Below are 21,819 nucleotides of genomic sequence, written 5' to 3' on the forward strand. Positions count from 1 at the left end.
TCACCATAAAATTGTTTTGAATGTAGATCTGTGATATTCAACATAAATTAAGGCATGGTTCTGTTTCTGTTCAGCATTACTGGCTCTCTAGTCTTATGGCCCAATTTTCATGTTTATAAGTCTAGAGTGTTATTCTAATTATGTATTATTTTTCAAGTATGTTCCTCAGTTATTGTTGTTAAACTCAAACAAGTCGTGCTTTTGGTTGTAAATTGTGTGTTTTCATTTCAATAAACATTTGGTCGCAAAAAAAATAATAAGTCTAGAGTGGCTCACACCATAACTAATAATCACATTTATATGTTGTGGAAACTAATTGTGATGTCATCATGTAAATGGGGATGTTATATTTTTGTGCTATAATTATTTGAGCAGTAGAAAATACACAGAACAGCACTGCTGCCATTGTTCATAAGGTTTCAGCATTAACTGTTCTGTAATGATACAGATCATTCAATGTATTGGACTGTTTTCTAGTGATGTTTTAGGGCTACTTCAGTACTGACTTATTCATGTAAAATTCACCCAAACAGCATTTCACAGTATCAACACTTCAGTAGGTTTCTATCAACAAAAAGAAAGAAAAGCAGACACCAGATGTGAATAGTGTGTTCAGACACTCAAAAATAAACAGATTTATCTCTCCAGAAAATTGTGTGATTTCTAGTTCAGGGTGGATTTTCTCTCAGTAGCCGGCACGACAACCAACCTCACATCCTAGACCTGACTGTGATTGGACAGAATATGAATGTCATAGGGCATCTGATTGTTAGCTTTGCATTGGGTGGAAGGAAATCAACCAAGGGAAGTGTTTATATGCTCTGAGTCAAGCTCAGCACTAGTAAGTATTGTGTATGAATGTTATGAATGTTACAAATAATTAGAGTAGGAATTAAGATCAAGTTCATTTGGGCTCCAGCGCACAGGGGAACGATGTGCTGATGTTGCAGCCAAACAAACAGTCACTGAAGCAAGAAAGGGTGGAGGAGGTTGAGGTCCCATCTTTTTTTTTTTTTAATTTTTTTAATTATTAACAAAGGAATAATATACAAACATTCAGGTAAACAATAGCAGCACACATAGATCAGATTAAGGACACAAATGCATATGAGGAACATAGAGGGAAAATTTAAATTACAATTACTTAAAAATAAAAACAGGAGTACACATATACACAAATATAAACATATTTAGTCAGATGTTTCAGGGAAAAAAAGTTCCATAATGTTTCAATAGCTTATTACTTTTTTTGTTGTTTAATAAACTGAGTGATTTAAGTAGAGAATTCAGTTCGAGGAGAAAAGGTGAGATATTAGGTAGAGATTTAGAAAACATTTGTTTGTGAATAAAAAACTTTGCATATAGGATAATTTATTTATTTATTTATTTATTTATTTGTTCCGCTCATGGTAGTGCACTGTTCAATTCACAATCAAAACACTTAATGAAATTAATCAGATATTCAAGAGCGCCATCATCTGGATTATCATAGTAACAGATGATATCCCTAAGATTAAAAGAGTAGACAGAGTTAGCAACTTCAAAAAAGTGAGACTCTAGACCTGATTGAGGTCCCATCTTTCTTTTTTTACAGTCTGTGGGTCCCGTGACATCAGAAGCTAAAGCTTTTATATGGGCAGAAATTATCAAGAGATGGCAGCAGAGCTGGGAGAGAGAAGAGAAGGGAAGGCACCAGGACAGTCTCCAGGGGAAGGTTAGATCCAGTAAAACAAGAGGGCAAAACAGAAATACAGCTGTGAATACAAGGTTACAAATAGGTCACAGTGGTTTAAACTCAACATTATACAGGATAGGGAAACTCAGGGAGGTGTGGTGAATGTCAGGTTATGGAGACAGTAGAGCATGTGTTACTGCTTTGTAGTCAGTATCAGAATGAGAGGGACAGACTGAAGGAAAGAAAATTGCGCAAATTAACGGAGGGGGGGGGGGGGCACTAAATAGCAGCACAGTAATGTTTTTTAGTTTTTTACGGGAAACAGGATTAATAAAAAGAATTTAGTTAAGAGTTCAAGAGTCTAGATCCTCCAAGTCTCTACCCACACTGCAGCCCAGTAGGTGGCAGTAACAGACCTTTCAGTTGGATGTCAACCGCCTCAAAACTAAAGAAGAAGAAGAACGGCATGTGATTGGCGCAGCCTCACAGTCAGAGTAGGTTGTCAAAGCGGGTCAGTCAGCACCGGGCCAAGAAAGCAAGTCACACACCAATAAAAAGAGATACCATCATAATGGTGAGTATTTAGCTATATTATATGGACATAGCAGCTTTCGACAAATGGGTGATTATATTAGCGTGCTTGCTCTCCAGCTAGCTCCATTAGCAGCGCCGCGGCGCTGGGTCACGAACGTCAAATGCTAATAGCGTTAGCCACGCTAGCTATTGTAAACTAAACGTCAACTGTACGTGGTTGTGGTGAAATGTCTTCAGACTGCAGATAGCACGGGAACAAAATATATTTAACATGTTAGACAGATGCTTAGGTCGGTAAAAGTAAATCCCGACCTAGCTATAACTGTGGCGTGAGAGAACGTCAGCGTTACGCCAAACTCTAATAAAAAAACAACTACTAATAGTTGAATGTTAATTTAGTTATTAGCAAAATACCTAACGTTACATGGTAGAACATGACTAAAGATGTTTCACGAATCGTTAGTAGAGACCCTCTATACGGCATATACTAACTCCACCAAGCCACCCGTCCTTCTCAATTGTTTGAATCGGTTGCCCCTTTATTCCCACCAAATACACCGTGGTGGGCGGTACCGTTAGCGAGCAGTGTGTGACGTGTAAAAGTTAGGATTTTATTGAAATAAAGTGCTGTTGGGTGGATCAGTTGTATGCCGAATTTACCAGTGGACACTAACGGGTCGTTAAAGCTCTTACATCATGCTGTACGAGGCGTGTACGTATGCGGACAATCAAGAAAGCATTAGTGTCAGATTCTTGAATGGAGTTTGGTGTGACAGAACAAAGTGTATGGGGACTTAACTTGCTCAGGAGGAACTAGTTAGCCCAATGCTGGTTAACTTGAGCTGACTAGATGATGTCGGTTAACAGCAGTAGTTTGTTTATGAAGTGTGATCTGCTGTCTGATTCTCTCTGTCACTCTGCAGCTCCCTCTGTCTCTGCTGAAGACTGCCCAGAACCACCCGATGGTAAGAGCCTCAACTCCCCTCTCCAAGGCTGACTAGTAGAAACCTATATAATACTTCCATGGTAGATACTAAGGATGGGACAATGAGAGCTGCAACGATTAATCGATTAGTTGTCAACTATGAAATTAATCGCCAACTATTTTGATAATCGATGAATCGGTTTGAGTAATTTTTTAAGAAAAATAAGTCAAAATTCTCAGATTCCAGCTTCTTAAATGTGAATACTTTCTGGTTTCTTTACTCCTCTATGACAGTAAACTGAATATCTTTGGGTTGTGGACAAAACAAGACATTTGAGGACGTCATCTTGGGCTTTGGGAAACACTGATCCACATTTTTCACCATTTTCTGACATTTTACAGACCAAACAACTAATCGATTAATCGAGAAAATAATCAACAGATTAATCGACAATGAAAATAATCGTTAGTTGCAGCCCTGGGGACAATATACTTATATCATAATTCAATATGCTAAATGGGGTTCACAATACGATGTAATAAAATAAAGTTCAGTGACAACAAAGTCTGACTGTGCAGAATTTAGTTTAGTTTATTTCTGAACCACAAATCTTTCTCGCGATGCCATTGGCTCACTAGAATGTAAACAACAATTTAAAAATGTCATTAGAATGTGCAAATCTGAATGAGCATTGTCCTGTTTTCATGGATTTTCTCTCTCTCTCTCTCTCTCTCTCTCTCTCTCTCTCTCTCTCTCTCTCTCTCCCTCTCTCAGCTGGTGGAGCTGAAGAACGGAGAGACGTATAACGGCCACCTGGTCAGCTGTGACAACTGGATGAACATCAACCTGAGAGAAGTCATCTGCACCTCCAGGGTAAAGCCGAGCTCTGCCTTCACTGGACTTCCCAGCATGCCTCTGGGCGCTGTATGGCGAGCGTTCTGTCCTGTGACTCAGTAGCTGTGTGTGTGTGTGTGTGTGTGTGTGTGTGTGTGTGTGTGCCTCTCTGCAGGACGGAGATAAGTTCTGGAGGATGCCGGAGTGCTACATCAGAGGAAGCACCATCAAGTACCTGCGAATCCCCGACGAGATCATCGACATGGTGAAGGAGGAGGTGGTGTCCAAGGGCCGCGGGCGGGGGGGCATGCAGCAGAACAAGCAGCAGGGCAAAGGGAGAGGAGGAGGAGCCGGCCGAGGTGAGACCGGTGTGGGACTCTTCACTATCAGAGTGGAAAAGAGAGAGATCCGCACACCAAATAGCTCCTGTATAAAGGACTTTTATTTTCTGCTGCGTGACGTTTCGAGCACAAGCCTCTTCCTCAGTCTGCTTCTGATACAGAGAGAGAGTCGCCATCTTAAATACCCATAGTTTACAAAATCACATGAGATAACACACCAGGTGTAAATTACCGACAATAAATTTGTAGCAAACCTTAGAATTGATATTTTACATTTACACAAATTTTTAAATACACAGCAATTTATAGATTAATAGGCTACATATACATATACAAAATGTACAAAAAAAGAAATATACAATTCATGTACCCCCAATGGTTTGTACTCCAATAAAGGACTCAGGCTAGATAGCCATCATATATACTACCTATGAGAGGTGCCTCTGTCTATTAATAAAGATATATCTTATTATTTGGACAAAGGGAAAAAGCGAATGTAACACCATATATAAGACCAGAACACTCCAAAAAAAGAGACAACATAGCATACAGAGAGACAATATTATTGTTCGAGAGATGACACATAGGATATGTATTCACAGAAATGGTCTAATGTCAAAGTCTTCATTCAGGCGTTTAGGGGCCAGACTCTTCACTATCCTCCTGATCTTCAGACCGTCCATCTGGTTCCACTCCATTATAGAGCTGAGATTTCTGTTGGGGGTGGGGGGGGATTTTCCCTGAACGAATCACTAGTGACTGATGTATCGGCCGCTCTGACATCACTTCAGTCACATGATGCTGCAGCCAGTTAGCCTCTACATCCATGCTTAGCAGACATTTACCAAGTGAACCTGGAATGTCGTCCATTTGGACAAAAAATGCGTCTTTGTAAAGACAATCTGTTGGTTAAGGAGGAGATTTCAAATTCAACAAACCTCTCAACTCTCTGAATCTTTGTACAATATATGAACAGTTGGCTAACTTAATACTGGAAGCAGTAATGCAATGTGTGTGTGTTAAATGAGCACTGCATTAATGTGCTCCTTGTGTGTGTGTGTGTGTGTGTGTGTGTGTGTGTGTGTGTGTGTGTGTGTGTGTGTGTGTGTGTGTGTGTGTGTGTGTGTGTGTGTGTGTGTGTGTGTGTGTGTGTGTGTGTGTGTGTGTGTGTGTGTGTGTGTGCGCGCAGGAGTGTTTGGCGGGCGGGGCAGAGGGATGACCGGCGTCGGGCGAGGCCAGCAGCAGCCGGACAAGAAACCAGGAAAACCACAACAGGGGATGAAGAACCAGCACTGACAGGACAGACTGACCTCCACCCTGCTACAGACAGACAGACTGTCTGTCTGTCTGTGTGTCTGTCTGTCTGTCTCACTGGCAGGAGGACAGACAAGTTGTGCTTTTGCACTGGATTTTTTTTTTAGCAATTTCTGTCTGTAAGAGTTTTTGGTAACATTTTCTTTCCAGTGGCTTTATTCCAGAGTGTCAGAGTGCTAATCTGCAACATTCCTCTTTTGGTTTTTAAATTCAGTCTCCATCTTTGTCCCTCAGCCTCACTGTGGTGTTTCTGCACTGCTCTTCCCACAGATCACCTGTCAATCAAACAGTGTGGGCGGAGCTTGGATTTTCTGTTGATGCAGTTTGAGTTTCTCTTCTCTCTGTCTGTTCAGCCATGGTGGCTATCGCTGCTCATGCTCACTACCCAGTTCTTCTTCTTCTGTTGATTCCAAACAAACCAGGAAACGTAAATCGCATCACTTCCTGTGAAAATAGCTACCAGACACTGAAAAGTTTCCAGGTTGGATCACTGTTGTGTTATAGCAGTCGATAATGGAGAGCAGCAAAATGGAAATTTAGTTATATAAAAAGTTGCGGATTATCACTTTAACCTATGGAACAGGATTGTTAGTACACAATAATACTGCACATTAAGTACTTAGAAGTACCTAAACTCTCCCTGATACATTTTGTACTTGGAGGAATATACTCAGTATTATTGTGTATATAAATATTTTTCCATAGGTTTGTACACTGGAATAAGGTTATTATAATGTTACCTGTCTTTTTTTTTTGTTTGCTTACCAGCTTGTGTCTCCTCAAGTCATTTTCATCAGAAGGAGCTCAGATCTGTCCGGCTTCAGATCCACGAACGTTTTTTAAATGTTGTTTTCTCTGTCAGTTGAGTTTTATCCGGTCTGAGCTGCAGTCTGCCGCCAGAATACTTTTGTTAACCGGTTTGTACGACGTGCGATAAGTTTCTCATACTCTTTCCGTCTGAAGCGGACGTGTCCAACAGGTTTCGTGTTGGTTGGGTTTCATTTTATTTTTGTAACAAAAGACAATGTTGTAATTTATTTACAAGAGAACATGAGAATAAAACGACTTTTGTTAAAGCGGTGGTTGTTTTTCAGAGCGGATCTTCTGCTGTTAGAAGGAAATTTAAATCCAGACGGGACTTCTCAGTGTTGTGGGCCATATTTATAATTTATTCATATACATCAAAAAAAATGTTTTGGTAACACTTAACAATAAGGGTCACTAAGTTAAGTTAATTAACAGTTAACTAATGTGTAATTTACTAATGGTGTTCATGTTAACTAAGGTATACATTTATACATTTAATAGTTTATAAAAATGACTATTAAATAATGTATAAATGAATACCTTAGTTAACATGAACACCATTAGTAAATGATTACCAGACACATTAGTTAACTGTTAATTAAGGGTTAGTTAATGCTTATTAAGCATTAACTAACTAACTTACTTAGTGACCCTTATTGTAAAGTGTTATTAATGTTTTTAGTTTGTTCGGCCATCTTTCTTTTTAGTGCGCAGGAGTTCATGAATCTGCTCTTGGCTCAGCTGTTTGAAGCTTAATCTGGATCAGACTCATACAGATCAGATCTGATGTTGATGATTTTGAGTCAGTTTCAAAAAACGATCAGATAGGATCACTGTGATCCACAAGATGTGTAGAGAATCCAGATTTAAATAGACTTTTGGACTGTTGGACAAATGATGTTACATGCTGTTGGGCCAAAAAGAGTGAACTGGATGAAAAAGTGTAAAAGACAGCTGGTGTGTTAATTTATTCACAGATCAGCACAAGTACACACTGTATAGGAGCTTAAAGGCAAAATTCAGTCTCATTATATGGTAAGAATAACTCACTGGCCCCGCCCATAAGACACGCACACAGAACTGGTTTACGCCCCAAAATGACCCAACATGTTGAAAAAATAATTTCAGAGGGTTTAGATATGAACACAGACTGCAAATGTGGAGTAGATCATTTTATTTATTGCTAATGTTGGAAAAGTTGCACATTGTAACAAAGCATTCTTTTAGTAGCTGTTTTTAACATGAATTTAACGTAAATCTATAACGCTCTAACAACTGATGAATTTATTTATTTATCTTCACATGAACACAAATCCACCAACATTCTCCAACGAATTCCACAAAAACTCAACAATTTTATAGTGATTTTATTGAACATTATTCCTTGTGAGAGTACATTTTATTGAGCTGTAGGCAATTTGCTAATTTTCTTTACTTGTTTGAATATCATAGAAATACATGCAGATAGAATAACTTCCAGTCAGTAAAATAAACCTTTTCTGCAAAAACAAAACAAAACAAATAACATTTATTTGTAAAGCACCTTTCACACAACCTACAGCTCAAAGTGCTTTACATCAATAGAAGGCAGATACAAGTAAAATTCATATAAAAGAACAAGCAAAATGCATTGCATTAAAAGAATCAAATCAAGTAAAATAGAAAGATAAAATAACAACAAATCATACATCAAATCCGCTCTTTGACTCCGGCTTTTAGATGCACATTGTGAGTGAACCCATATGTTTTTCTTTAATTTTCTTTTCCCCTGTCCTTCCTGATTCTACTCTTGATCTGATATTTATGTCAGATCTCACTGCCTAAGGCAGACGAGGATCATAGATTCTCCTCTTGGTCAAAAACCTCACCATCCACAGATGGATGAGAATCATACAGGGTAAAGCTCTGTCATCTAGCTCTTTTGAGTTCCTACATTCAAGCTTAGTCAGAGCAACCCCCCCATACACACACATATAGCTCACTCATGTGCAAGTTCTTTAAAAGAATCAAATCAAGTAAAATAAAATGATAAAACAACACAATTTAAACAGTTAAAACGAAGGTTATGTAAAAGCTAAGCTGAAAAGAGAAGTTTTTAGCAGTCATTTGAAAATGCTTACAGAGCCTCTCTGATATTCTTTGTTCCACAGTTTAGGAGCAGAGTTAAAAAAGGCTGCATCCCCAATCTTCTTCTGAGTGGGGTTTTGTACTTCTAACAAACCAGCAGCAGAAGACCTGAGGGTCTTGATGGAATATAGAACAGCAGGGATTCTGTAATGTAGGCCGGTCCTAAGCCATTAAGAGCTTTGTATACAAGTAAAAGAACTTTAAAAATTAATTCTAAAGGACACTGGGAGCCAGTGCAATGTAGCTGAAAACAAAGTGATCTGCTCTCGCTTCCTTGTTTTTGTAAAAAGTTGAGCTGCAGAGTTCTGAATAAGCCAATAAGTCAATAGACAACAACTATCTGTTATTATAGGCACGCAGAGTATTTTCCTGAGTGGATCCTGTGGAGAGGTTATATTCAGATGAGGTCTGGCAGTAACTCATCAATAATTTTGATTATTTTCTTCTGGCAGTGAAAACACAGCAGGCTCACTGGAAACGTTGATTGTACCTTCAAAGTATTGTGCATTCAGGTTTATTAAGGTTCTTCAATCCAGTACTGGTGTGCTTTTTTTTTTTTTAAATCTTTCATAAAAATCATTACTGGAAAATCAATAATCAGAAGGTAGAATCAGACGTCTTTGGTTTTAACAGCATATGATGAGGAATGAATCCCAGATGCTTTAATCTCAATGATGGCTCACATCATCATCATCCAGTCGTGTTTGGCGGTCACGGCGTATTTCCACGTCTCCACGATCTGAGACAGCAGGATGCTTTCTGGGAAGGCGGCTTCCACGTCAGCAGGAACCTCGGCTTCTTTACGGTCCATGTAGGCGGACACAGCTTCCTTCACACTGAACAGGACAAACACACAGAAGACAGAGTGAATCTCAACACTCTGGACTTAGCCAGGTCCAGCCTGTTTTTCCTTTTCCGCAAATGGCAGGAATGAGCCAATTCAACTAAATGTCCATTTGTTTCCTCCAATGCTTGAATAGTAAGATCTACGGAAGAGGATTAGGGCCACGTGTGAAAAATTTATTTGAGTTCTGACTTTAATCTCAGAATTCTGAGTTTAATGTCAGAATTCTGACTTTAAACTCAGAATTCTGACTTTAAACTCAGAACTCAAATACATTTTTCACATGTGGCTCTAATCCTCTTCCGTAAAGATCAAATTTCAATATTGTTCAATAATTCTATGTAAAAAAAATCTAACAAATGTCAATAATATCATATATCGCAATATTTAAGATTAAATTTTAGACATCACCCAAGCCAATTGGTGAGTCCAGCTTTCTCCGCTGCTGTTCAGAGGGGTTTTCCAGAAAGCAGGATTGGCAATTTATCCAGATCTGTCGATTCAGAATTCACATAAATCTGTGATTTTCTGTTCCAAAAACCAAGATCAGACTAAGTCTAGATCAGTTACTATGGCAATATATGTTCTCAAACTAACCTGCTCTGTGGCAGGTTTACTTGAAGCTTACTAAAGGAATAGTTCACCCAAAAATGAAAATGCTGTCATCATCTCCTCCCCCTCATGCCAGTTGAAACACAGGTGAAGTTTGTCCATATAACACACAGGGAGGCTGCAGCACAACTCCATAGCAGCCTTCTCCAAAACAACTGAAGTCAGTGGGGACCAGTTCTTCAGAGCTCCAAAAAGACCTACAGTATATTTACACCATCATTTAGTGCAAATCTGAACTACAGCTGATTGATCTGCAACAAATAATGGTGTATAGGTCTTTCTATTCACAGTGTGATTGTTTGTCTGTTTTTGTTTTGGAGCTCTAAAGAACAGGTCCCCATTGACTTCAGTTGTTTTGGAGAAGGCTGCTACCAAGTTGTGCTGCAGCCTCCCTGTGTGTTATATGGACTAACACATTTCACCTGTGTTTCATTTGGCATGAGGGGGAGGAGATGATGACAGAATTTTCATTTTTGGGTGAACTATTCCTTTAAACCCGACTGAGCCTGCAGCATTTAAGCATCATACAAGTGCTCACTTCCCATTTCCCACCAGTGAGCAAACTGACAGCAACATTTAATTTGGACAAACAGGGAGAATCTACAGCCGCTCAGTCAGTGGGGATGAAGAAACACTTTGTGATTTAGGCTGAAAAGACGGCTGCATTTTTACATAATTTACATTTCTTTTCCCTGTAATGTGTGTATGATCTAAAGACCGATAAGTATGTGTGTCTCTGAAGCAGCTGGGCAGCTTTACCTCCAGGTCGGGCTGTAGGTGTCGGCGGCCCGCGGGCTGCCCAGGCTCAACAGGAGGAACTCGTGCATCTCAAGCAGCCACACGTCCATGTTCCCCTTGGACACGAAGCCCTTCAGCTGCTGCTTGTCCTCCTCTGTCAGCGGCTCCTGGTAGGCAGCTGGATGCCCCGAGAACGGATCCTGAATTAAAGAGAGAGGCGGATGCTAAATATCACCCAGATGGAACTTATATTCGAAGTAAAGTTCCTTTAACATTTTATCATATTCAGTATTGATAATATAAAACACTACGTGTAATCTCAGATATGTGGTAAGAAAAAACAAAAAAGAAGAGATGGAAATGCAAACCTACTGTATATTGATGAGGCGCTGGCTTACAGCGCAGACATCAGAAGAAGAGGGAAGCCGCACACAAAGACACATGTTGCCCTCTTCAGCTGAAGAAGGCAACATGTGCCGAAACGTCGAGTCGTAATATAAAATAAAACTACTGCATCGGAGTTACGAGTGTGCGGCTTGCCCCTTCTTCTAAAGAAAAAACAAATAAAACATGGAATTTCACAGAATTTAATTAAATTAAATTCACTTCTTGAAATTCCAGTTCAAGTCCAAATTCCATTTCCAATTCCTCAGTTGAATTTAACATAACTAATATAACTGTTGCCATTTTGGCAATTAGGGCTGCAACTAACGATTATTTTCATTGTCGATTAATCTGTCGATTATTTTCTTGATTAATCGATTAGTTGTTTGGTCTATAAAATGTCAGAAAATGGTGAAAAATGTGGATCAGTGTTTTCCAAAGCCCAAGATGACCTCCTCAGATATTCAGTTTACTGTCATAGAGGAGTAAAGAAACCAGAAAATATTCACATTTAAGAAGCTGGAATCAGAGAATTTTGACTTATTTTTCTTAAAAAAATACTCAAACCGATTAATCGATTATCAAAATAGTTGGCGATTAATTTAATAGTTGACAATAATTGATTAATCGTTGCAGCTCTATTGCCAATAGCTGCATTTTTAAATACGGCTATCTCTGAAGGTGCGTACTGATTATTTTTTGTCTGAGATGAAGTTGGATATTAAGTCCATGAGAGGGAACTTGCACATCTGGATGGACATGACACTCGAGCCCAGACCAAACTGATTTTACATTCACTGGCCTTAATTTGGCATTCACCCAGCTCATGATTTCTGCAGAAGTGATTCTTGACATGAATGAGATCAGAGAAAACCCCTCTGGTACTCTGGTGGAAATCACAAGGCTTACCCTCCTGAGATGCAGCATGCTTTCAGACTTGAGGGAGGACAGGAGTTGCCACAGAGAAACACAGTGTTTCAGACTGCAGCGGCCCAGAGCCTGCAGAGAGAACAGCACAGTCAGCAGTCTGGTCCACACACACACACACACACACACACACACACACACACACACACACACACACACACACACACACACACACACACACACACACACACACACACACACACACACACACACACACACACACACACACACACACACACACACAAGCAACCAAAACACATTCTGTAAAACCTACAGTGGCTTTTCTCTGGTCTGAACCAGAGCGGAAAAGTTCACTTTGTTGCATTTCTGTATTTGGTTTGTTTAGGTTTAAACTGATGAATTACAAGCCAACCAGAGCTTGTAAACAAAAGTCACATGACTCACAAGCGGCTCGTTTATTGGACAGAGTTTTGGTGACCTGTCATCCTGCATGTTAGAAATCAAAACCAGTCTGATTTCAGTTCCTGTAACTTTATCTAACATGATGGACTTGTCTGTCTCTTCTTCTGTGGTGTTCATACCAGTTAAGAACACATGAAGAAACAGCAGAATATGAGCATCAGTCCAGACTTCATTTAGTTCTGCTCGGCTTTCCAAACATGAGGAACCGCATCCGTCTCCTTCTACCCATAACCCCTTTCGTTTTGGCGTGGTTTCTTGTTGGTTGGATTTAATGAACCACACTGCAGTTCTCTTGATAGAGGACTGAGTCTCTCGGTGCCGTTGTTTGGTGCCACCTGAGTTCAAAGGTCATCGTTCTCACCTGGACAAACCAACCAACTAAAGGAGGAAACACTGCAGAGTTCAGATAAACCGACCAGAACATGCTGGCTGTGAACGCAGCCTCAAAGTAATCAACAAATTTGGGTTGCGGCCAAAATAAGAGCTCAGTCACTTCGCTCCTAATTTCATTTGTCCACTGGTTGACTACATTAGAAGATTTTGTTTAATGGTGAAAATGCTGTGTGCTGATTATGGCTGAAGAATATGGCCGTCAACTGGGCCACATCTCACTGAAGATTATTCTTCACAACAACAAATATATGTGAAATGACAGTGGGTCTATAACCAGGGATGCAGTGGAGCGTAAACCAACCAGTCAGTTTACCAACTTTTTAGACATAAAATCTATGACATAATTTCATAGTACACATCATACCACCATCAAACTGAGGTTGGTTATATGAAGATACGGTCTATTACGGGAATAAAGCATTAATCAATGCTTCTCAGGAAGAATAATTGATTTTGTTCATATTGGTGGTTGTTATGGTGATCACACACTGGAGGTCAAAGTTTCCAGACTTTCCAGACCCGTTGAGGAACCTTGAGAATCCCTCCAGACACAGAAGCTGTGGACATTTTCACCTTCAGGATGTGAGGGTCGGTCTGGTCGGCCATCTTCAGCGTGTCCTGGAGGTAACTGACCAGCGGCATCACGGGACTCCCGCCGGTCATGGAGAGGAAGCCCAGCAGCAGCTCCAGGGCCTTGAGGGCCTCACACACCTCGCTGCAGGAGTCCAGCTCTCTGGACACGCCGTTTCGGATCAGAGAGGACAGAGGCTCCTGAGGGCAAGAACCAAACATCAGTGAAGCCTAAACTGGTAAATGGACACAATTTCATATTTTCATATATATATTCACAGAAAATTATATAGAACTATATACATGTACATAACTGTAAAATCATACAGTTTAAACCTAAATGTATCTATATATGAAGGGTTTACCTCCATGAGATACCTGCTATTTGAAAAAAAAGTGTCCTCTGACAAAATGGTTCCTGGCATTAAAGTAAAACTGACTATTGAATATTATTTAAGTTATAAACTATTTTGAGCATTTTACTTACAAAGTAGCTAAATAGTATAAAGGTAAAAAACAGTGAAATGTTCCCAAATTGGTGAAAATACTAAGCAAAGTAAGGGAGGGAAAGAAACACCTTGTAATGCAGAAAGTAGGAAAATGTATTCAAGCTTAACATCGCATAAAAAAATATGTTGGAAAGCTGTGGAACACTTATCACTGGCTTATACACACAACGCAAACTTCAGTAAATGTTCTAACTTTCTGCATTACAAGTAGTTTCCCTCCCTGCATTATTTTGCTTATTAATTAGCAGCATTTTCAATTATGTAATCATCTGTGTTCTTTAAATATTGAGCAATGAGAATCAGGTGAATTTTTTCCCCAAAATGGATACACAGTATATTGGAATGAAAGCCTTGTAATATGCTATAATAGTTTTCAGTGTAATCCGGATGTGTCACTGTGCATTTATAGGACCAACTATTAACTTTGTTACTGCAACTGTCTGTCCTAATACAAATATTACAGAGTAATATTTCAATGTGTTTTACTGCATGTGACACAAAATACATTTCAGAGAAACCTGAGAAAAAAGAAAATTATGAATCATGTTTACTATAACTGGTAAGGAAACAGTGTGTATTAATTTACCTGAGGCACTTTTCCTTTAACAGCTTTGAAAATGGTTTCGTAGTCTCTCTCAAGTGTGCTGACCAGAGTAGGAACACCCTGAATAAAGCACAGTGGGTTTGAATGATGCAGGCAGAGCATTTCATGCACATTTCAGGCATTTAGCTGGTGTTTTAATCCAGAGCAACCTGGAGCAACTGCGACAAGGACTGCAAGTCAAATATAAGATGTTATGAATCAGTTATGAATATGTTGTGCTACCTCACTGTAAAATAATGAACACCATGAAAACCAAGTAGGTGTGCTCAGTGTAGCACAAAGCATGATGGGAAACTGAGTATCTAAACAATTTCAGTAAGCTAGCTACTCTGTTTCTCCCGGTTTCTTCCCAACACCTTTCCTTTCAAAGCTGGTGCACAGTCCATGCTGTTACAGAATATAAAGCCCACGTATGTCCGTTAACCCTCCCGACCTCACTCTCTTTTAATCAGACTAAGTCGTGGGGACTCACTGTGCGGGTGATCAGGGGTTTTCCCTGCAGGAAGCGGGTGAGGATGTGCTGCTGGATCCTGGGCAGGTCGTATTCTGACATCGCCTCATGGCCGCGCTCCATGCTGTACTGGCAGTTGGATAAAACCAGAGGCAGCAGGTCCTTCTCCACCTCATAGCGGATCACATGCAGCTCCGTCAGCTCCGCCACGCTCACCTTGTAACTGCTGCAGCATTAGAGATCAGAGACCAGACAATTCACATATGGACTCTTACTTCTTTAATACTTTCTTTAAGATACATACACACAAGCTCTGGCCCTATTTCTTGGTGTTTGTGATGTACTTGTTCTATCTCTTGACATTCTATCTCTGTAATGCTTTTTGCAATGCGCACTTTTTAGGTGAATTACGGTCTGTATTGTTTAGGCCGCAGAGCACCAGAGCCCTGCAGAAGGGAAATCTAGTGTGCGCTCGTACACCAGGCAGTACGGCAGAAGTCAAACAAACATCAACCAACTGGATTAAATATTTTGTTCAGCGAGTTCTCTGAGTTCCAAAAACACTCTGCTACCACGGCACTTTGCTGTTAACAGGTGGAGTTTCTGAAGTCAAAGTGGTTTCACTCAGACTAACCATGCAGACCCCCCACCCCTCTACCTGAGCACCTAAAAAGCACAAGTGCAAAGCAAGTTCAAAGCAAAAATAAACTTGTTAAAGGAATAGTTCACCCAAAAACGAAAATTCAGTCATCCTCTACTAACTAACCCATGCCAGTAGAAAATCCGGTAAAGTTGCTGAGCTCTCCAAAACAACTGAAGCATTATAGTTAAAATGGCACATGTTATGGCACGTACAAATTCAATAAGTGAGCACCCATATCAATGTTTGATGTCATAACAATAATGAAAAATACCATAATATGTGCCATTTTAACTATAATGCTGCATGTATTACACTGTGCAGAATACATACAGAACAGAGACTACCACTTTAGTCTCTGTTCTGTCAAACATTAATATGGGTGCTCACTTATTGAATTTGACGATTAAATACAAAGTAACTGGTTTAAAACAGTATTTCTAACGATTTAAAATTCTTGCACTTTTATTTTGAAGGCTAAACGGCAAAACCAGAAATGTTGTTTCTGGTAATTTGCGGTAGTATTACCTATGGAGTTTCCAGGGTGCGTGCGCACGTGACGTTTTTTGAAAACAACAGAGTGGGATTTCAGCTGAATAATGGTGTAAATGTCGGTCTTTTCAAGTCAGTTTGGGATCGGTTGGCTTCAGGAGACGTGGATCATGCTGGACGAGCGGTATGGAGCCATTTTATGGTTATTTTCCGTTATTTTTTTTAACTCTGAAGACCTGAAGTCTGAAACGGTCCCCAGCAACTTCAGTTGTTTTGGAAAGCTCTGCAACTTACTTCACCTGGAAACCCAAGGGAAGCTTGTATCGATTAAAAAATGTTTTTACTGATGATTTTCTACTGGCATGGGGGTGAGTAGATGATGACTGAATTTTCATTTTGGAGTGAGCTATTCCTTTAAAGGAGCAATAAGTAAGATGTTTACTGGCCCATAGCACAAAATGAATATACAGTATATGCCGCGGGGGTTGTTGACCTATATCAATGTTCAACAGAGTTGGTGTTACGAGTGACTGACCAGCGTTGCAAGACATTGCAGCTATGAAGACTAAAAAGCCATGTTCTTAAGCCAAAAAAGCAAACGACAAAGCAATATTATTACTACAGTATTTTGCATCCTGATACTGAAGAACACACTTCTGAGCTGTCTATGTAGCTCCTTGTATGCGATGTACCTGCTGTCCTCTCCGGTGTGGCTGTCCACAGCGTACACCAGTTCGTTGTGTAGCGCCACCAGGTGGCTGACCAGCGCCGTGGCACACAGGCCCGGACCCTGCCGCCGGGGCAGCAGGTACTGCAGGTCGCTGCTCAGGTCCAAATCCTCACTGCAAAACTCCTCCGGGATTTTCATCTCACCTGCAGGCAGGAAAAGAAATAAGACCTTATTTCCAGTACAATGAGAAAGTAAGCATTCAATTTTTGATGCATTTGGAAGTACACAGGGTGAATGTAGTATTAAGGACGAATGACATTTTATTCATTGTGACTGGCTTGATTGGTAGGCTTTTAAGGAGGGAAACAAGGGGGTAACTGCTGTACTCACTGCTGGTTACAGACACTCTGAGCAGGTTCCATGTGTTCAGGAAGATATGGATGTGTTTCTCATACCACATCCTCATTGGTGCTGTAACAAGAAAACTCAATGAGAAAACATTTACAGTCCCATTTGTTCACTTTATCTGAATCATTTTGGTTTGAATGAGGAACAAATGGAACAATTCCAATAATGCAAATTCTGCCCACCCAGTGCACAATGTATGATGCAAAATTAGATCTATGTATTGCTCATAGATACCAGTTGTACCTGTCTGCTTCTCAATGAACTCTCCAATGGAGCCCAGTATCTGGTCAGATGCATTTTGGAACTTTCTCACCAAGTTCCTCTGTAGGGTCAGGATATCTGGAAGGAACTTAACCTGACGAAATTCAGTCTCCTGAAAAAGGCAAACACAATTCATGAGGTAATAAGTACAAATTTTACTGCCCTGTAACACAAAATGACGGTTTACGGTTTACTGCTGAGATTTCTGACTTTCAACTTTCAACTCACTTTGAAGGCTGTACTTTATTTTGGACCAAAAACTCCCCCCTGCATTGGAATTCCAAATTTCTAGCTAAATGATAGAGGACGGTGCTAATTAATTTCAGCTACAAAAGCTAAAAAGCCTCATTCTCAAGTCAAAAAAGCAAATGACAAAGCAGTTTTATTATTCCAGTATTTAGCATGCACTTGACGTTTCTGTTGGATCTCTGCTCTATTAGCTAGCTTACTCCTTTCCGTATTATTTCCGTATTTCGCTTATTTTTTCCGTAAACTGTGTCAGAGAAGCTATGTGAAATCATAGCTTCATAGCTAATACCGCTTTAACAACGCAAAATACTAGCGAGCGATCTCTGTGCTGGTGTTCACCTTCTGCAGGAACCTCCAGAGCAGAGGCAGCGTCTCCTTTTGGTCACTATGCTCCACAATGTGTGTGAGGCTGAGCAAGGTCAGCCTCTCCCTGCAGCTCCACACAGCCGAGCTGTGGACCTGAGAGCCCCGAGGCAGGGAGCTCAGGAAGGGACAGTCGTCACCAGAGGTCACCCGCATCATGAAGTTGGAAGCCACCCTGGAGTCATTCCTGATGGTGGCGTTGACCTCCCTTAGGAGTCGATCGAGATCCTGAGATGGCATAAACACAAAATTTACATTCAGACTCGGGGGACTGCGCAACTTTAAATGATCCCAGTAGGTAAACTGGCATTGACATTAGCAGGTTTTCGGCTTTAGGCATGTAGATGTGAATTGTAAAAACAATAAACCATTAAAATATTTGTAAGATATATATTACGGTTTATGTGGGAAAACGGTCAATGTACACATATACTGGTCAATTTGTAAAAGTGCGGAGGATAATCTGCAAACCAACTAGCAAATGTAAGTAGTTTTCACACGAACCAGGCCATGTGCAGATAAACGGTGGGAATTTCTGGCAAGCTATTTGTACATTTACCACATCGCTGGTAAATGTACCAATGTACAAATTTGTCCATCGATACATGTACCACACCGTTGGTAAATATACAGATTGACCTGTGCATGTGTACACGTACCACAGCATGGGGTAATGTAAAACTGACCAGTAGATGTGTGCATTGACCATTTTTCCACATAAACCATAACATATATGTATATCACCAACGCTTTACAGTAATTCAAGTGGGGAATTATGACAGAGTGTAAAAACATTTTGCAAAAGGCAATTGCAGACGGCAGCCAATATTTCCATCCATTACCTTCAGCTGAGGAGTCATGATATCTGCAGCAACAGTTGTGTCCCAGGTGTTTCTGGATGCTTTGGTTGATAGGTAGGGATCAAAGCCAGCTAGATAAAGTCAAACAGAAAGCGCTTTGATGAAATACAGCATGTACTGTATATGCTGTAACCTCTAAAAACATGTAGAAACTAGGGCTGGGCGATATGGACCAAAAATCATATCTCTGTATTTTTAGGCTGAATGGCGATACACAATATATATCTCGGTATTTTCTACGAAGTGGGCTAAATGTTCAGTTGTAAGTAGGGCTGGGCGATATGGACAAAATCAAATATCACAATACTTTTTGACCAAATACCTCGATATCGATATTGCGACAATATTGTAGGGATCTTTCACAAAATATTTACACAATGAGATTTTTGATAAATAATCGTCAGTAATGTGGATATAATGACTAAGTGGGTAAAGGCAAATAATAGAACAGCTAGAACGCATGCAGCCTTTAAAACCAGGAAAAGACAACACTTATGCCATATCACGATATTACGATATCCAAAATCTAAGACGATATCTAGTCTCATATCACGATATCGATATAATATCGATATATTGCCCAGCCCTAGTAGAAATTGATAGCAGTATTAAAGGACAAGTTCAGAATTTCAAGAAGCCTATCCTACGGTTCTCTCAAAATCACCAAACAGTAGAACTGACTCATATGTGACTCTAGGAGAAATGGTTTGTAATCCACATTGACTTGCACTAGCATTGCTAAGAACAGGAGGCTGGTGCAGTTTCTCAACACATCGCTATTGGGTGGAAACCTTATAACTGTAATAATGATGCTTTTTGAGGTGATCCAGTGGGTTTTGAAAGGGATTCAGAAGCCCAAATTTTCTCACCCATTGGGGACCGTGTAATCCTTCGGTTGAGTGTCGACTTGGCATTCTTGGATTTGATATTCACCCTTTGTATTTCAGTTCATCACTTCCTGTGCGTGGAGATTTCCCTGCCAGCGACCATACCCACCACCACAATTTCACTCGTGCAAATAGTGTGAATCTACGGCGTCTCAATTAGTAAGGAGTAAGGATGGGACACTCTTCTCTTTTGCGGCCCCACTTCATGGTTTAGGCTGATAAGACAGGTGTGTTTTTACCTAGAAAACTTGCCTTGTGCAGCTTTAACATCAAGCACTATAGGTTAAAAGTGACTGGAATAGGAAGCGGGCTTACATTGATTGGCCTGTACTGGCTCCAGCAAGGATCTGAGCATCAAGTGGACAGCAGTAACAGTGTCATCGGCTCCTCTCCCCAGGGCCTGGGTCAGCTGATCCATGTCCTTCAGTAGGTGTTGGGCGAGAAACAAGCGAACATCCTGGACAGGCGGCTGGATGATCTGCTGGACAAACTAAAGGGATAAAGAGAAGAGAGAGAGGTCTGGTGGGACAATCTGACTGTCGGGTTTGAAAACTGATCTGCAATTCAGTTGAAATGTTGGATTCAGGAGCAGAGGCAGCAGCACTTAAAAACTGAAACTACAATTTGCTCCAAACTCGCATCTGTTAGTAACGTATTTGTAAACAGTAACACTTTACTTTTTAATCACAGATTTATAGCACTGCTCAACACTCAGAGAGTTCATGTGAGTGCAGAGGCATATTGCCCTTGTTTACCATTGGATTCTACTGGACACACTACTGTCACTGTAGGCAAGGACAAATAATTCATCCTGTTCCTCCTAATCCGTCATATTAGTGATCAGATATCAGTGATCAGTATGTTGTTAGTATATGCATTTATCATTTAGTTGCCTAACTTGGAAGCATGGAACATGGAAGCTCTGAATATGTGCTTTTATTTTCTGGATTACAAAATAACAGTATTCCCGGTGTGGGGCTAACAACACCGCTGTGGACTACAAGACCGTATGCCACCGGGAACACCGCCCATCACAACGACCCTAGTGGACATCTCATTTTGGAAAGTAACTCTTCATTTGCTTACCTGGGCCTTCTCTGAGGCTCCCAGCAGCATCGCCAAATGTGTGAGCAGCCTGACCAGAGTGAAGGGGGTGAGCGACATGTTTTTGGTGTCCATGGTGTCCGGGTTGTTTCTCCTCTGAGGGTCTCCCAGGATGTGGCCAGGCCTTGTGCGATCTCCCCTAAAACAACAGATAATGGGATCAGTCAATATACAGTGCTGGGGAGTAGTTGTAAAGTAGTAGTTGAATTACATTTGGCAGCAGCTTGGTGATACCATTGCATTCAAATTTGGCTATAAAATTACAATTAAAATCCGAGTGTCGCTATTAGAAACACAGTCAACATTAAATTGCAGTTTATTTCAAGTAAAATACAGTTTTGTTAACATCCAAATCAGTAAAATTTTTTGCAGTTGTGATTTTGTGTAATATGACATTGCAGATATAGATATGATTTTTTTACACAGTAGTTTGAACTAGTTTTTCTCAGTATTTTTAGATAAACTATATTTGCCTTGACGGAAGCTTTGCTGCAGTTCAGCTTCTTCCAATGTGACGTAAGGAGTTAAAAGGAGCTTCCCCAACACTGGAAATGTGATGCTGTAGTCTTGTAAGTAAGTCAAGTAAAATACTGAGCTTTGATAAAAAAAAAAGAAAAAAAGAAAAAAAAACCCTGCTTTTTCTCCATGGTTTGTATGTCTTCCACTCGCACTTCTCTATATATCCTCCATGATCATTCAATAATATTTCTCACATCTGTTGTCTGGGTTCTGTGACCTCTGACCCTTGACCTTCTTACTATTGGACACAACAAATCACCAGACACAGTCCATTTGAATGTAAACATTTCTTAGGATTTACATGTAGGCTTCTGAATATGCTAAATAATTCTGCAGTATTCCACCAGAAACAC

The 21,819-nt window shown here is 40.2% G+C and overlaps 2 protein-coding genes across 2 annotated transcripts in view; one reads left to right on the forward strand and one right to left on the reverse strand.

Annotated features, from left to right (window-relative positions):
• Positions 1 to 2,139: 2,139 nt before the first annotated feature.
• Positions 2,140 to 6,707, forward strand: lsm4 (LSM4 homolog, U6 small nuclear RNA and mRNA degradation associated). The gene is made up of 5 exons (XM_071533679.1): positions 2,140 to 2,249; positions 3,133 to 3,174; positions 3,910 to 4,008; positions 4,145 to 4,328; positions 5,500 to 6,707. Exons 1-5 carry the CDS (start codon positions 2,247 to 2,249, stop codon positions 5,604 to 5,606), a joined length of 435 nt encoding a protein of 144 aa, XP_071389780.1. The 5' UTR covers positions 2,140 to 2,246; the 3' UTR covers positions 5,607 to 6,707.
• Positions 6,708 to 7,590: 883 nt separating this feature from the next.
• The window catches only part of LOC139656169 (E3 ubiquitin-protein ligase rnf213-alpha-like), a 59,396-nt gene continuing 45,167 nt past the window's right edge, over positions 7,591 to 21,819 (reverse strand). Inside the window, 13 exon segments of the mRNA XM_071533672.1 lie at positions 7,591 to 9,394; positions 10,774 to 10,952; positions 12,046 to 12,135; positions 13,453 to 13,650; positions 14,545 to 14,622; positions 15,035 to 15,239; positions 16,838 to 17,018; positions 17,206 to 17,286; positions 17,467 to 17,596; positions 18,073 to 18,324; positions 18,939 to 19,027; positions 20,159 to 20,333; positions 20,930 to 21,086. Of these exon segments, the coding sequence (XP_071389773.1) occupies positions 9,238 to 9,394; positions 10,774 to 10,952; positions 12,046 to 12,135; positions 13,453 to 13,650; positions 14,545 to 14,622; positions 15,035 to 15,239; positions 16,838 to 17,018; positions 17,206 to 17,286; positions 17,467 to 17,596; positions 18,073 to 18,324; positions 18,939 to 19,027; positions 20,159 to 20,333; positions 20,930 to 21,086 (1,972 nt within the window). The 3' untranslated portion in view covers positions 7,591 to 9,237.

This window comes from Centroberyx affinis, unplaced genomic scaffold, assembly GCF_046629955.1.
Source record: "Centroberyx affinis isolate AG114_WGS23_722 - 3 ecotype Tasmania unplaced genomic scaffold, CSIRO-AGI_Caff_v1 ptg002398l_1, whole genome shotgun sequence".
NCBI classification, from domain to species: Eukaryota; Metazoa; Chordata; class Actinopteri; order Beryciformes; family Berycidae; genus Centroberyx; species Centroberyx affinis.